Source organism: Saccopteryx bilineata, chromosome 3 (genome assembly GCF_036850765.1).
Source record: "Saccopteryx bilineata isolate mSacBil1 chromosome 3, mSacBil1_pri_phased_curated, whole genome shotgun sequence".
In the NCBI taxonomy this organism is placed as follows: Eukaryota; Metazoa; Chordata; class Mammalia; order Chiroptera; family Emballonuridae; genus Saccopteryx; species Saccopteryx bilineata.
The window spans coordinates 42,658,453-42,676,291 of record NC_089492.1 but is presented as its reverse complement, the minus strand read 5'-3'; the positions used below and the strand labels follow the sequence as shown (position 1 = coordinate 42,676,291).

The 17,839-nt window shown below is 38.5% G+C and overlaps 1 protein-coding gene across 2 annotated transcripts in view; it reads right to left on the bottom strand.

Annotated features, from left to right (window-relative positions):
* Positions 1–977: 977 nt before the first annotated feature.
* The window catches only part of RAD54B (RAD54 homolog B), a 146,297-nt gene continuing 129,435 nt past the window's right edge, over positions 978–17,839 (bottom strand). For both annotated transcript variants that reach the window (XM_066266066.1, XM_066266063.1), the window contains 5 exons: positions 13,893–14,068; positions 10,050–10,311; positions 8,154–8,220; positions 7,554–7,754; positions 978–1,312 (listed from right to left, as the gene is read on the bottom strand). In XM_066266066.1, coding sequence (XP_066122163.1) covers positions 1,095–1,312; positions 7,554–7,754; positions 8,154–8,220; positions 10,050–10,311; positions 13,893–14,068 — 924 coding nt within the window. In that variant the 3' untranslated portion in view covers positions 978–1,094. The remainder of the gene's footprint in view (positions 1,313–7,553; positions 7,755–8,153; positions 8,221–10,049; positions 10,312–13,892; positions 14,069–17,839) is intronic.

The following is a 17,839-nucleotide window of genomic DNA, read 5'->3' as shown; positions in this document are numbered from 1 at the left end:
AACGCTATAGAGATGTTCACCTGAAACCTATGTACTCTTATTGATCAATGTCACCCCATTAAATTTAATTTCTAAATTAAAAAAAAAAGGTTTTACCTAAAATAATACGATGCAAGATAGATATTGAAAGATGTTTTACACATCAGCTTCATAGATGAGGCCTCTACCTAAGGCCAAGAAACACCATTTTTACTTATTATTAGTTGACTGACAAATTTGGTCCCAAACTAGTTGTTCATAAATTCTAGATGTACAACTGCCCAGGTATGGCACTATAAAACTCTCAGATTTGATAATACATAATTCAGTATTTACTCAACACCTCAAGATAATATTCAGTCTAAAAATATTTTCCTAAAAAACAAAAGCTGATTACAGAAGCCTCAATTGGAGATTAAATTAGTGACCCTTTTTTGTAGACTTCAGTCTTCTAAAGCTTGCTTTGTGCATTAAAACTTTTTAATGTCAAAAATTACTAGAGACATCCTCAACCTGACAGTTAAAAATTCATTCAATGTACAAACATTTGGTGGACATAACTTTATAGATGTCATGTCAGTGCCCCATGAGTCCGAGGTTCAGATGAGGAACTATTGCTCTGAAGTACATTATCCTTCATCTCCTGCTGACCAACCTACTGACTAGCTGCACTCCATCAGCCCAGCAGCAACTGTTACTTCTAATGTCTTTAACATCTGCAATTCTAGTCTCTGATTCTCTTACTCCCTTGAGCTATAGTTTAAATTTATTAAGTTTCTCAATTATCTGACTTTCCTAATCAAACTTTCCTGATCAGATTAGATTTTTCTCAAGATAGGCATTTTACCTTTTTTTATATTCCTTATGAAAATTCCTTAGTGGGTACTTGATAAAAGTGCATTAATTATAGAATTACTAATAAACAATTACATGATGACAAATGTCTTTAATGTTTCAACACTTAAGTATACAAAAAATAAAACAGTGTGTATCAAAACTATAATATAGTTTATAACAAATTTATTACTGTAAATAATTCTATTCATTTTCAAAAATTACGTTTACTGTTATTTCTTTAAAGGCGGAGCAAGAGAGTGTTATGAAGTACTTCTTCATTATAGAGCAGCAGTTTGATTGGTTATATTCTGAAAAAAGAATGACACATTCTCTCTTATTCTTTCAAGAAAAGGATCTTTAAGATTTAAATGATCTCCAGAAAAATGTTTCCATTGCTTCAGCTGTGACATGGAGAGTGGTTTCAGGGAGCTGGATGTCTTGTGAGCTAGACCACGCTGACAATTTCTAGAGACAGGGAATTTTTCCAACGAATCACCTGCATAAGTAGAAGAATGAAAAAATCCTTAAGCCAATCAACATTCTAAATATACATTACTTTTTTTATTTAATGATAAAACGAGTTTATGCAATTTATTACATTTTGGTCTCTGACTTCAAGGACTCTATGGTCTAATGGAAGACATACACATTAAACAAATAATCATCCAAAGAGATATGTTACAGGTCTGCGATCCCTTTTCTAAAACCTTTGGGACCAGATATATTTCCAAAATCAGAATATAATTGGAAAGATCTGGGGAGCACTCCTTAATTAAGCCCGTTAATACTCTGCAGCAAGTCATATGAATAGTATTATGAAATGGGTTAAAGACTATTGATAAATTCACATCAATTTCGGTAAGGTTTTTGCCACCAAATGAGTTTATTGCAAATTTATAAAGATAAAACAAGTTTTAGATTCAAAACTGAAGAAAAGGGACTATGGACCTGTATTATAAACAGAGGTAAAGGTATGAAGTGATATACACGGGACGTAGAAGATACAGGGATCTGAGAACATATAACAAGATAAACTGACTTGTTTTTATTAAGATCTGAAAGATGAGAAGGCAAGAACTATATGGGAAAGGGAAATAAAGCACTCCAGAAAAGTGATATAAAAAGGCTATGAAAGGGAAGGGAAATACGCACAGCTGAGGGACTCAGAGGAGCCTACTGCAGTTCGGGCTGAGAGAGCAAAGGCGAAGAATAATGTGAGAAGAGGTCAGGTAATGCAAGGTGAAGTACACATTCAAGGGCTGGTTTATGCAAAATGCTGTAATCAAATTATGAATGGAAGAGCCTAGCAGTTATTCAGTAAATCTATTTCTCTTTCCTAGGGCACTTAGGCACATTTCCCAGCCTCCATTACAGTTAAATGCAACCACTGAGTCTAGCCTATGCAATATGTATAGAAGTGATCTATGTCACTTCCAGGTCTGGCCTATAAAAATCCCCTCTGCCACATGGTTTCCTACTTCTTCTCTTTCCTCACCTGCTGGCTGGCAGACGCTGGGATCCCAGAAGGGAACTCTAACACCTAAGGGGATGGTAGACCGAAGTGGAAGAAGCCTGGATCACTGAATCACCTCACAGAGGGCTGTCCATCATGTTCCTACCACAGGACCTGCTAGACGAGTGAGAAATACACTTCTGTGGTGGTAGCACTACGCTTCCTGAGGTTCCTGAGCACTTATCCTACCCCAATAACTCACCACTTTAAAGACTTTATACTTTAGCCTAACAGCAATGCAGGCTATTGAAGGTTTTATTTTTTTAACCTTTTAATTATAAGAAATTTCCAATATATATAAAAGTTGATAAGATGGAAAAAAGAATCGACAGGTTTATAGTCCCCACCTTCAGTAACTTTCAACTAAGAGCCAATCCTGTTTTACTGAGATCTCACTTCCTCCATTTCCTTATTATTAAATATATATCATATATCATTTCAGTGTAACTATTTCAATCGCATTTATAAAAGATAGACTTCTCTTTAAATTTTATCACATCTAAAAAAAATTGATGGGCCTGACCAGTGGTGGTACAGTAGACAGAGTTTTGACCCGGGACATGGAATTTCCAGGTTCAAAACCCCAAGGTCACCAGCTTGAGCACAGGGTCACCAGCTTGAGTGTGGGATCATCGACATGATCCTATGGTCACTAGCTTGAGCCCAAATGTTCACTGGCTCTGCTGCAGCCCACCACCCCCTATAAAGGCACATATGTAAAGCAATCAATGAACAACTAAAGTGTTGCAACTACCAGTTGATGTTTCTCATCTCCCTCCCTGCTTGCTTAAAAAGAAAAATGGTGTTCTTAATATCATCAAAAGCCCCTCAATGTTCAAAGTAACTGAGGTTTTAATAAAAGAGATGACAAGATTACTTTGAGAATCCAGCAGACAGAATACCTTCAAAGTATTGACAAAAAAAGAAAAACTATTAACTAGAATTGTACACCTAAAAAAAAATACATTTTGAAAAATCAAAGATTGAGAATGTTAACCACCAATAGGACCTGTTAGAAACAAAAAACAACATAAAAAGACAGTGGAAATCAATAAAAATATGTTAAAAATTATAATAAAAAATTATAGAAAAAAGAAAATCCAGCTTTATGCTATTAATAAGAGAGATACCTAAAATATAAGAATCCAGAAATATTTATGGTAAAGAATGGGAAAAGATACAACAGACGAATACTATAAGAAAGCTGAGGTAACGTGGATAACATGTTAAGACAAATGAAAGCAAAAGCCATTAAGGATAAAGAAATCACTACATAATAAAATAGACCATAATAAAAAATCACTAAGATGATATAAAATATATGAAGCAAATCTGACAGAACAACAAGAAACTTTGTCCACTGTAATAATGCAAGATTTTTAATATCCCTCAGTAACAGATATATCTAACAATAAATTAGGTTATTAATAAAAATGGGCAATTAATATGAACAGATTATTTATATCAAGGAAATATGGCTATTAAATATAGGAAATTATGCTCAACTTCACTCATAATAAGAAAAAAGCAAATTAAGACTAGGCCAATATACGTTTTTTACTATCAGATTGGCAAAATCCAAACAATCTGATCAAGCACTACACTGGCAAAGCTGTGGGGAAGTAATCATTTTGGTACATTGTTATGGGTGTAAATGATACAGCCCCCAATGAAGAGCATTTTAGCAATATCCATTAAAACTACAAATGCATATATTCTCTGACTCAGTAGAACTGATAATTTACCTTATAATTATACTTGGACATATGAAAAAAGATGTATCAAGATAAATATGAACTGGAAAGAACCAAACTGTGTATCTGTGAGAGAGAGATAAATATACAACATTCTATACAGTGTGTCTATAAAGTCATGGTGCACTTTTGACCGGTCACAGGAAAGCAACAAAAGACAAAAGAAATGTGAAATCTGCACCAAATAAAAGGAAAACCCTCTCAGTTTCTGTAGGATGATGTGGCAGCATGTGCGCATGCGTAGATGATGACGTAACACCGTGTATACAGCGGAGCAGCCCATGGCCATGCTAGTCCAGATGTGGACGGTACAGAGGAAAGTTCAGTGTGTTCTGTGGCTCACTAAATTCTAATCCATGACCAAAGTGCAACGTGAATATCGGCGCATTTATAACAAAGCGCCACCACATAGGAATAACATTACTCAGTGAGATAAGCAGTTGAAGGAAACCGGCAGTTTGGTGGAGAAACCCCGTTCTGGTAGGCCATCAGTCAGTGATGAGTCTGTAGAGGCTAGGCTATACGGGATAGCTACCTAAGGAGCCCTAAAAAATCTGTGCGTGAGCCCACATCGAACTGCACTGAATAGGTATGAAACTGGGAGAGTTTTCCTTTTATTTGGTGCAGATTTCACATTTCTACCGTCTTTTTTTGCTTTCCTGTGACCGGTCAAAAGTGCACCATGACTTTATGGACACACTGTAGATAAGGGGGAAAAGTGAGGAAACTTTCTACAATGATGCAGAAAGATCTGAAAATACACTATTAAATGAAAAAGGTATAGTTTATACACATACTATGCTACCCTTTATTGGGAGGGGAGGGAATGGACAAGAATATGTATTCAGAATTCCTTGCATGTGCATAAAAATATATCTAGGACACACAAAAAAATAATTCTAGTTACAAGGCAGGAGGGTTAGAAATTAGGCAGGCGGGAATACTGTGGAAGTTTTCACTATATACAATTTATATATTTTTTCAATTTTTTATTTTTTGCTTGATCTTAGAAGAAAGGAAGGAGTAAGAGGAAGGAGAAACATTGATTTGTTGTTCCACTTATTTATGCATTCATTGGTTGATTTTTGTATGTGCCCTGACTGGGGATCAAATCCACAACCTTGGCATAGTGGAATGCGCTCTAACCAATTGGGAAGGACTACAATCTATATTTATATTTTAAGTGACTAAGCCATATAAATATCTTACCAATTTATGAGCTAAAACAGGAAGTTTTTAAATACATAAAATAAGAAAAAATTGATTTGGTAACAACATTTTACTAATATGGTAAAACTCTAAACTAAGTAATTAGAGAACAGACATAGTTTTCGTGCACAAAGAAACATTTATAAAGTGACCACGTACCAGGCCACACACCAAGTTTGTATAATTATCAAAGAATCAATATTATGCAGACCATATTTCAGACTATAATAATGCCATAGTCAGAATTCAATAACAAAACTAAAATACATTTTAAAACACATTTTGAAACAATTCATGAGTTAAAGAGGATATCATTATGGAAAATACAAAATTATTTAGAACTGAATAATAAAAAGACTGCATGGCAGAATTATAAGATTCAGTTTAGAGAAAAATTTACAGCCTAAGTATCCATTTCATAAAAGAAGACTGAAAATCATTAAGCTAAGCATTCAATTTGAAAAATAAAAACAACAAAGTACAACAAGAAAAAGAAATAAAAGAATTAAAATAGAAAACAAAGAGAATCAAGTATTAATTTATATGAAATATAAATTCTTCCATGTCAGTCTCAACAGTTTAACTTCTTAAACCTACTCAATAAAATTGATCAAGTGACTTCGAACTCTTGAACATTGCTCTCTCAAGGTCTACTTCTCATTCAGTTCCTATTTAAATGGTGTTAATTCCAGAGAATTGACGTTTTTAGCTTCACTTAACCAGCACTAGCAGTTCATTGAGTACTGAGAAGTATAGAGGCCCATGCTGTCTCAGAAAATATGACCCCATTATAATTAATGTCTACATAAAACACAAAGAGTAAAATTATTCTGTCAAGTGTATATTTTTCTGAAATAGAAATAAGGATTAAAAATATTTTCTAATCTGACCAGTGGTTAACAGATATCTGACAAAGGACAGAGCATCTACCTGGGATGCTGAGGTCCCAGGTTTGAAACCCCAAGGTTGCTGACTTGAGAGCAGGCTTGCCAGCTTGAGTGTGGGGTCGCCAGAGTGGTCACTGGCTCAAGCCTAAAGGTCACTGACTTTAAGACCAAGCCTTAGGCCCTGGCCGGTTGGCTCAGCGGTAGAGCGTCGGCCTAGCGTGTGGAGGACCCGGGTTCGATTCCCGGCCAGGGCACACAGGAGAAGCGCCCATTTGCTTCTCCACCCCTCCGACGTGCTTTCCTCTCTGTCTCTCTCTTCCCCTCCCGCAGCCAAGGCTCCATTGGAGCAAAGATGGCCCGGGCGCTGGGGATGGCTCTGTGGCCTCTGCCTCAGGCGCTAGAATGGCTCTGGTCGCAACATGGCGACGCCCAGGATGGGCAGAGCATCGCCCTCTGGCGGGCAGAGCGTTGCCCCATGGTGGGTGTGCCGGGTGGATCCCGGTCGGGCGCATGCGGGAGTCTGTCTGACTGTCTCTCCCCGTTTCCAGCTTCAGAAAAATGAAAAGAAAAGAAAAAAAAAAAAAAGACCAAGCCTTGAACACAGGGTCATTGGCTTGGATTGAGCCCCGCCCCAGTTAAAACAGGCCTAAGCAGCAATCCACAAACAACTAAAGTGACGCAACTACAAGTTGATGCCTCTCGTCTCTTTCCTTTCCTGTCTCTCTTAATAAAAATTTTATCGCCAGACCAGGTGGTGGTGCAGTGGATAGGGTGGTGGCCTGGGACACTGAGGACCCAGGTTTGAAACCTCGAGGTCGCCAGCTTGAGTGCAGGCTCATCCAGCTTGAGCACTGGGTTGCCAGCTTGAGCATGGGATCATAGACATGATCCCATAGTTGCTGGCTTGAGCCCAAAGGTCACTGGCTTGAATCCCAAGGTTTCTGGGATTGAGCCCCCACCCCCACCCCCCACCCCCGGTCAAGGCACATATGAGAAAGCAATCAATGAATAGCTAAGGTGGTGTTGCAACTATGAGTTAATGCTTCTCAACTCTTTCTCTTCCTGTCTGTCCCTCTCTCTCACTAAAAAAAAAAAAAAATTAAAAATAAATGAAGCCATTAGACCAGGATTTGAAAAATTTCTCTAAGTTAAAATTTTTACAACTAATTTAGAAACAAGACACTAAATTGAGATTAAGGTTCTAATTAATATTTTCTCAAATACTGATCTGGTGGTTATCCTATGACCTAAGGAAGAAAGAAAATCAACATTTACAAAGGTTATATATTTTAGTTATTCTGTATTTAAGTATTTTCAACTGCTGAAGAGAAACAAATTAACTTTACCATCATAACAGAATTAAAATAAACAGACCTGTCTGATCTTGTTCTCCTGTACAGTCACAGTCAAGCAGGTCATGAGTGACACAAGGTGAACTTTCGTGTAATGTGAACAAATTTTTAAGTTCCTCTACTGAAAACTGAATATGCTCGGATGTCTTCGTTGGGTCTACAACTGCCCCGGAAAGACCTTGCTTACTGATTTGCCTTTGATAGATCTTTTCTTCTATTGTACCTGAAGAGAAAACACTCATTAGATTTACCTCAAGTCTTTGTCTTTTTTTTTTTTTAGGGTAAAATAGGTTTAGCATTCTAGTTAACAAAAGAACAATTAATTCCTAACACTGAAGCACAGTTTAATAACAAAATTTTTTAAATATTAAAAAAAAATTTTTGATATATTTATTTTAGTGAGGGGGGTAGAAAGAGAGAGAAAAAGAGAGAGAAGGGGAGAGGAGCAGGAAGCATCAACTCCCATATGTGCCTTGACCAGGCAAGCCCAGGGTTTCGAACCGGCAACCTCAGCATTCCAGGTCGACGTTTCATCCACTGTGCCACCACAGGTCAGGCCAACAAATTTTTCTTTTAATTATTGAAAGGGAATTCCTTTTTTGTCACATTGAAGGATTATTACCTGTGGTTAGGAGTCTATAAATATGTACAGGATGTTTCTGACCGTCTCTCCACACTCTAGACATTGCCTTAGAAAATAAATGAGAATTCTCAGAGTCTAGTTAAAACTAATCATCTTTTCCACATAAGCCATTTGCATTAATACAGTTAAGATTAGGAATTCTAGATTTTACTTATAGCTTAAAAAAAGAAAAAGCCCAGGCCTACCTAAGCATTCTCCACTTCCTGTTTTTTTCCTGGGAAAAATAAAGGGACAGACACCCACTGTGGTACTGTAAAGTAACTGCCAGGGTAGCAGCAAGAGGGGGCTGGCCTAGCTGCATCAGAGAATGGCACAGTGAGTTTAAACAGCAAGAATGCAAAGAACTGTATATATGTCGTTAGCATGGAGGGTTTATTTCCAGTCAAAGTAGCTCATGATTTGTCCCTAAGGAATCCCTAGGATACCTGCAATCACATCAAGCTCTAGGCAGTTCCTTGTGGTTTAAGGATCAATAATATTGTACAGTAAAAGGTTGACACTTAAACCCTGCACATTCCAAAGAAAAGTCTGGCTTTCCAAGCAGCTCCTGGGAGATAACCTCTAAGCTCTTGCCTAATAAGAGGATTTTTGTTTACCTGGGGCCCTGAGCCACACTGGATAGTTTATGCTACCATTGTGATTTAGATGACAGCCTTGGACTATGTCCCGTCAGTTTGACCTCTGGTGGGTCTGGAGACTGAATACCTAAAGTACTGCATGCTTATAGGACCAATCACCAACAAAAATCTAGACACCAAGATACAAGTGAACTCCTCCATTTGACAATACTTCACAATTATCACTTGTTGATGCTAAGAGAACTAAGTGTGGTCCTTACAATTCCAGTACAGGAAGAAGACTGGAAGCTCCTGCCCGGTCTCTTCAGGACTCTGCCCTATGTACCTTTTTACTTTTACTGAGTGTAGTCTGTACCTTTCACTGTAATAAAAACACAGCTATCAACTGAGGTGCTAATCTTTAAGTAAAAATCTCAAAATACATAAAGATGGACTGTATTCTGAAGAAAACTAAAGGCTTCTTCTGAAATATTTTCCTAAATAAGCTAATTTTATATCTTTACTGTATTCTGCACAAAAACTGATTATAGCATCTATAATACTTTATTGTCTTCCCCTGATGGTAATAAGCATCCTGAAGGCCCAATTGTGCAGTAAATTAGAGTGTAGAGACATACAGATTTAGATTTGAATCCCTGCTCTGCCTCTTATAAGCTATGTGACCTAGAACAAGCTTCCAAATCTTCATCTGGAAAATGGGACTAATAATATCCACACTTGCAAGGATTATTGTGAAGAATGAATACATGTAATCATACATTGTCATCTTTGTATTCCCACCAGGCATATCCCTAGTAGGCATTCTATAATGGTTTTTTTATTTTTGTTTTTATTTTTTTTATTAAGTGAGAGGCAGAGATGCAGAAAGACAAGACTCCCACATGTGCCCCTGACTGGAGTCCACCTGGCAAGCCCCCTACCTGGCGGTGCTTTGCCCATCTGGGCCACTGTCCCATTGCTTGGAAACCAAGCTATTTTAGTGCCTGAGATGAGGCCATGGAGCCATCCTCAGTGCCTGGGGCCAACTTTGCTCGAACCATTAGAGCCATGGCTGCAGGAGGGGAAGACAGAGAGGGAGAGGGAGAGGGAGAGGGAGAGGGGGAGGGGGAGGGGGGAGGGGGAGGGGGAGGGGGAGAGGGAGAGGGAGGGGGAGGGGGAGAGAAGGAGATGGTTACTTCTCCTGTGTACCCTGATCGGGAATCGAACCTGGGACTTCCACAGGCCAGGCTGATGCTCTACCACTGAGCCAATGGCCAGGGCCTATAATGTTTATTTAATGCATAAAAAATAGTCCTACCTGGATATCAGTGGCTGGGTTCCAGTCAATGTCATAGAGAATTAAGTGAGATCCTCCAATAAGGTTAAGTCCCACACCACCAGCTTTTGAACTTAACAACAAAATAAAATCAGAAGAGTATTTACTGTTGAAGCCATCAACAATTTGCTGCCTTTGAGAAATTGGTGTTTGTCCATCAAGTCTTGTATAAGCATATCCATGACGATTACATATTTCTTGTAAAATATTCAAGGTTTGTGTGTAGTTGGATACCAACACCACCCTATCAATCAAAAAGAAAGACTCTTGATATATACAATTTTAAGGCAATATTTGATTATTTTAATTAAAGGTAAATACTAAATAATATTATCCCTGATCTTTATAGAACATGCAACAATGACCACATACATTAAAACACTGGTTTCTCCTTCAAATTCAACTTTGAAGTCAATATCTAAGAGACTTCCTGTTTTAAGATCGTGAAGTAAATACCTGTCTGCCTTCTTCACCTCTCTGAAGTCACCCTAAAAACAGCAAAAGAATAAAATCCAGAAATACAAATTCTATCTTTGATAAAACAAGGAGACATCAGACTTCTCAAAAACAACTCCAAAAGCTAGAATATGTATAAAGCTATCACTTCAAAATTCTAAGAGAACACTATTTCAATCTAGAATCTTATTACCAGGCTAGCTGTCAGTCAAAGGCTAGGGTAGAATAAAGACAGTTTCAGACAGAGAAGAAGTCAAAAAATATTTACCTCTCATCTTCGCTTTCTTAGAAAGCTACCACAGGATATACTCTAGCAAAACGTGACACACAGGAAATAGGAAATCCAACACAGATGAGAAGAAAAAGGCATTTATAGGTGACAGTTAAGCAAAGTTCCAGGATGGTAGCTATGTAGCAAGATTAGAGAACAACCAGTTCAAATTGTAGCAGGACAGCAGAGCACTCCAAGATAAGAGACAAAATATACTGCTTACAAAAATTAGGGGATATTTCAAAATGAATATGAAATGATAAAATATCCCCTAATTTTTGTGAGCAGTATATAAAGGAACTTAAAGACTGATAGGAACCATGTACATTACTACCAGGTACTGAAGGGTATGAGAAGACTTTGTAATAGAAAATAAAGTAAATGGGGAAGAGGGATAAAAAGGCAATCAATAGCTCCAGGAGAGAAAAAGTTGTTCAGTAGGCCCTGGCCGGTTGGTTCAGTGGTAGAGTGTCAGTCAGGCATGTGGAAGTCCCAGGTTCGATTCCCGACCAGAGCACACAAGAGAGGTGCCCATTTGCTTTACCACCCTTTCCTCTCTCCTTTCTCTTTATCTTTCTCTTCCCCTCCCACAGCCAAGGCTCCATCAGAGCAAAGTTGGTCCCAGGCACTGAGGATGGCTCCATGGCCTCTGTCTTAGGTGCTAGAATGGCTCCAGTTGCAACTGAGTAACGCCCTAGATGGGCAGAGCATCGCCTCTAGTGGGTCTGCCAGGTAGATCCCGGTCAGGCGCTTGCGGGAGTCTTTCTGCCTCCCTGCTTCTCACTTCAGAAAAACACAAAAATAAAAAGAAAGGAACTGTAATCATGTGAGCTGTTTGTCTTAGAGGTAAACAAATTAATTGTGATATCATAGTTGTAAACATTAATTAAACCAGAATTTATTTAACTGTCTTGGAAGGATATAAGGTGAAGGGAGGACACAGAGTGCTAAATTCTCATGAACCATAAGAGGTGGTCATTAGATAATATCAAAAACAATGAGATGAGTGATATCAGCAAGATGTCACTGGACTAAGACATCTTTCGTTATCCCATGGAAATATTAAATAAATATCTGGAAATTGATGAAAATAACTTTATAGGAGCTCTGGGAATTAAAGATCTATAGCAACTAAGCGAATGCTCAATCAAGAAAAAAACCACATTGAAAACGATAGGGAATTTCATGGTGTTGTCAGTTATTCTTGCCCTACTGATGTAGGTAGAAATGAGGCTCTTTCACTGAGTCTAAAAGAAAACATCCCAGAGACTCAGGGGGCTCTAAAAATTTTCACAAGTCAAATGATACTATAAATCCTCTGAAGATCTTAAAACTCCTTGACAAACATAATCACTAATTTGCAGTTTTTCTATGTATTTCTGCCTTAATTCACTGAGGCAGTTTGAAGGTTTCCTACCTAAAGATAATCAAGACAGAGTCACTGCACTACATGGACTTATAAGAGAAATAATGATTAAATATTAACTATAATGTGAGAAACACTCCCTGAGATGCTACAAAGAACAGAAGAGAGATGGCTAACTCAGTCTGAGGCTAGGGGCTTCCGAAAGGAGGCAGAGTGTGAGCTGAGTACTAATGAAGAGAAAAGGCTGGCCAGAGAATGAGAAGAGGAGGTAACGGTGACAGGAAACCACAACAGGGAAGAGTGCAGGGTAAGAAACAGAGCAAATGACAAGTTCTGCAGGTAGTTTGGTAGGATTGGACCACGTGACAGGAATGAAGGAATGGTGAGAGATGAGGCTGGAAAAGAAGGTATTAGCCAGGCCATAGAGAATCTTGACCAATGTGCTAAAGTGCTTAGAAATTTCTGGAAGACAACTGGGAGTCTTTGAATGGTTTTTTTTTTAAGGAGTAACATGTCACATTTCTATTTAGAAATATGATTTAGAGCAATGTTGATATGTAATGGGATTGAAAGTAAGAGGGAAATATATAGTTTATAAGAGACTATCATAACCCAAATCAGTAACTGTAAGAAACAAAACAAAAATCTCGGTACTAGGAGGAAATGGAGTCCCAAGATCTGAAATAAAATCCATAGAATTCAGTGACTGATAATGACGAAATGAAGGAGAAAAGTTGAGTCTAAAATGATAAGGTTTTTGCCTGACCAGGCGGTGGCACAGTGGATAGAGCGTCGAACTAGAATGAGGAGGACCCAGGTTCGAGACCCCAAGGTCGCCAGCTTGAGTGTGGGCTCATTTGGTTTGAGCAAAGCTCACCAGCTTGGACCCAAGGTCACTGACTTGAGCAAAGGGTTACTCAGTCTGCTGAAGGCCCACGGTCAAGGCACATATGAGAAAGCAATCAATGAACTAAGGTGTTGCAACAAAAAACTGATGATTGATGCTTCTCATCTCTCTCCATTCCTGTCTGTCTGTCTGTCTCTATCTATCCCTCTCTCTGACTTTCTCTCTGTCTCTGTTAAAAAAAAAAAAAAGAAAAGATAAGGTTTTTTGTTTGTATTATGTACCACTCGTCAAGCCAAGGAAGAATGAAGAGGATCGGGCTTGCAATGGCAAAATGATGAAGTTGCTTATATTAAACTTAAAGTCTGGCAGGAGATCAGGATAGATTTAGGTGTCTATTAAACAATTAAAAAGAAGGATGTGGAAACTAGAAGAGAGAGTTGAACCAAAGAGACCGATCTGTAATCAATACTAAATGGATGACAGTTAAAAACTATGGGGAGTAAAGATAACCCAAAAAGGTGTTCAGAGAAAGGAGGCTCAAGAGAAAACCCTAAGGACTATCAACATTTAAGGGGCAGTAAAAGAAGGACTGTAAAAGAGATTAAGGTACAAGCTAGGTATTATATACCAAAAGGCATTTCTAGAGTTTAAAAAATATATGTATTTACTTACATTTAGTTTTCTCTTAAATAAAAACTTACAGACACATTGGTAATGATGAGTTTAACGAATACTGAGAGTTGACCATGCCCCCAAAGAAAACAACTTCTTTTTAAAGTTTTCTTCTTTAAAAAAGAAAAAAAAGGAAGTGTTGGGGGAATAAGAACATACTCTAAGCCAAACTTCCACGAACACTTGAAGCAGTTCATGAGACTGACCACTTACTTTTCGGTAGGACAAAGTTCGTGGATGACGGCTAAGAGCTTTGTCAGCACCTGTAGTTTTCCTGACTCCTCCTCCGTAAACATGAGAGGGTTGTAATCAGCAGGGAATGCACTTATCAAGCCTTCGTACAGACTCCTCTCTTCATTTTCATCCCAAGTTGAACTACATTCTTTTTCCTATTCGAAAGAATAATTAACACTGGTTCGTGATTTTTTTTTTATTGGAAGGGGAAAATGCTAAAATTATGGAAACAAAAAAGGGGGTGAATATTAATAGCTACTTGAAAAGACCAAGCTAACTATCATGTAAATCTTTACAGGTTATAATTTGGTCATTAAAAAAAAAAAGTAACATACATCCTACTAAGTTAATTACAGAGCAGTTCTAGTGTAGTCTCCTAATGCCTGCTGCCTTTACCCTTTAAGTACATTATCATTGTCTAGATGTAACTTGTGTGTGTGTGTGGGGAGGGGGAAGCAGAGAAGTAAAGGAGAGAAAAACAGAGGACAAATAGTGCTACAAAATCTATCCTCTCCAAAAACCTGAGATTTCTCATCATCGATACCTCTTTTTCACTCTTCCCTTTTCCCCTCCCTGCTATACTTTTCTCTCCTGGTTTGTGGGTTTCACACAGCACCTCCCAGGTGATACTCAAAAACAAGCACAGCAGTTCCCTCAATCTTATCAATTTCTTCTGCAAGAATGAGCAATTCTGCCAATCAGTTAACAGAAATGTATTCTTACACCAGTATTTTTTATCTTTCCAATAGTTTTTAGAATAATTTTATTCCAGAGTGATTATCAATACCTCTGCAATTCCCATTCCAAAACTGGCTAGTTGACATGTGGACATGTAAACAAAGATTATATTTATTAATGACTACCTCACTTTTTAGGTTAAGTTTCTGGGACTGGCAGGTCTCCTCACTTTCTCCTAATTTACCATATTTATCACATGTGGAAGGCTCATTTCAGCCATTTTATATATATTGATCTTTTTTTTAATTTTTTTTTTATTATTATTACTTTTTTACAGAGACAGAGAGTCAGAGTGAGGGATAGACAGGGACAGACAGAAAGGAACGGAGAGATGAGAAGCATCAATCATTAGTTTTTCGTTGCGCGCTGTGACACCTTAGTTGTTCATTGATTGCTTTCCCATATGTGCCTTGACCGTGGGCCTTCAGCAGACCGAGTAACCCCTTGCTTGAGCCCGCGACCTTGGCTCCAAGCTGGTGAGCTTTTTGCTCAAACCAGATGAGCCCGTGCTCAAGCTGGCGACCTCGGGGTCTCGAACCTGGGTCCTCAGCATCCCAGTCTGATGCTCTATCCACTGCGCCACCATCTGGTCAGGCTATATATTGATCTTTATTTGTAGTATCCTATGTAGTGTACTATGCCTGTTATTAGTTAGCTGCTACATTCTGGACCATTATAAGGTCTTCTTTTTTTTTTTTTTTTTTGACAGAGACAGAGAGAGGGACAGATAGGGACAGACAGACAGGAAGAGAAAGAGATGAAAGAGACGAGAAGCATCAACTCTTCGTTGCAGCACCTTAGTTGTTCATTGATTGCTTTCTCATATGTGCCTTGACCATGGGGCTACAGCAGACCGAGTGACCCCTTGCTCAAGCCAGCAACTTGGACTCAAGCTGGTGAGCCTTTCTCAAATCAGATGAGCCCCGTGCTCAAGCTGGCAACCTCGGGGTCTCGAATCTGGGTCCTCCGTATCCCAGTCCAACGCTCTATCCACTGTGCCACCGCCTGGTCAGGCTATAAGATCTTTCTTTTAAGGAAAAATTTTTGGCTTCTATTTTTGCTGGGCATCATGTATATGTTTCTTAAAAGGTTGCTTAATAGCCTGACCAGGCGGTGGCACAATGGATAGAGCATCGGACTGGGATGTGGAAGAACCAGGTTTGAGACCCCGAGGTCGCCAGATGGAGTGCGGGCTCATCTAGTTTGAGCAAAAAAGCTCACCAGCTTGGACCCAAGGTCGCTGGCTCGAGCAAGGGGTTACTCGGTTTGCTGAAGGCCTGCAATCAAGGCACATATGAGAAAGCAATCAATGAACAACTAAGGTGTCACAAGGAAAAACTGATGATTGATGCTTCTCATCTCTCTCTGTTACCATCTGTCCCTGTCTATCTCTCTCTCTGACTCTGTAAAAAAAAAAAAAAGGCTTAATAAATAATCATAATCCTGTCTATTACAGAGTTACAGCAGCTGGCAGCTGACTTTTATAATAAACCATGTAAATATAATAACCCATTGCAGGATAAACTTAGGAGACTTCTCGTACAACACGGCATTTTATAAGTATGTGATTAATGACCTCAGCATCTTGTGTTTGAAAATTATGATTTTACTGTTTGAAGAAAAAAATATAAGGCCGTGGCTGGTTAGCTCAGTTGGTTAGCATCATCCCAAAACACCAAGGCTGTGGGTTTGATCCCTGGTCAGAAGCAACCAATGAATGCACAACTAAGTGGAACAACAAATGAATGCTTCCTTCTCTTTCTTTCTCTCTCTCTAAAATCAACCAATCAATTAAAAAAACAAAATATATAAGAATAAAAATTGTTAAGGGCAAATTGGAGGAGATAAAAGGCTATTAATAGTTTCTGTGCAACTTTGCATATTATTTTATCAAACTGCCCAATAACATTACCAGGAAACTATTATTGTCTCTGCTTTCCAGTTAAGAAAGCTAAGGCTCACAGGTGTAACCTGACCATAGTTAAAGAACTAGCAAGTAGTACAGTAGGGACTGGTAGTCAGTTCCAACTCCAAAACAGAAAACTCTCACTATTCTTCATTAAATATCCAAATGGTCAGCTCAACTATGTAGCCATTAAAAATCATACTTGTATAAGGTATCTTATTTTGGAAAATGTTCACAATTTATTAAGTAGGAAAACATATATCAAATAATAAGCACAGCATCATTAAACTTCAGTTTCTCTAAAAGATCAAAATACTTGGGCCCTGGCCAGTTGGCTCAGAAGTAGAGCATCAGCTCGGCATGTGAAAGTCCCAGGTTCAATTCCCAGTCAGGCCACACAGGAGAAGCGATCATCTGCTTCTCCACCTCTCCCCTTCCTCTCTGTCTCTCCCTTCCCCTCCCACAGCCATGGCTGGAGCAGGTTGGCCCAACCGCTGAGGATGGCTCCATGGCCTTGCCTCAGGCACTAAAATATCTCAGTTGCCAAGCAACAGAGCAGCAACCCCAGATAGGCAGATAGATCATCGCCCAATAGGGAGCTTGCTGGTTGGATCCTGGTCTGGTCAGGGTGTATGCTGGAATGCCTCTCTGCCACCCTGGCCTGTCACTTAATTAAAAAAAAATTGGGGATGGTAATAGTACTTATTACATAAAATTTTATAAAAAATACATAAAATAATTCTAAAAAAGTACTTCATATTTAGTACATGATAAGTGCTTAATAAGTGTTAACTAAGATTATTATTATTAATACCAATATCTGGTTTTCTCTGGCTGGAGAGCTTTATTTCTTTATAATAAATTCGTGAAAGTGGTATGCCAGGTAACAAAATATACAAAACTATAAGGCTTTTGATACATATTACCAAACTATCTTCAGTTTTAGCAATTTATATTCTAACCAGTATATAATTTTTATTTTCTTCTTTGTGACTTTCTGAATTTCATACATACTTTTCTAATGAAAAACTTAAATTATTTTTAATGGCAAATTTTATGTTTGCTGGCACCAAACAAACAGGACTGAGTGGCTATATTAATATACAATAGGAAGGGAGACCAGGACAAAGTACTAGACAAGGTACAAAGGGCACAGGGCACATATGGAGCAGAGCCTCAACCCATTTCATCCCTAGTTCAGCTCTGTGAATGGGGACATACTCTGGAGAACAAGCAGGAGACTGGACCTGCTCTGTAGCAGAACCATACTGAAAAGACTCAG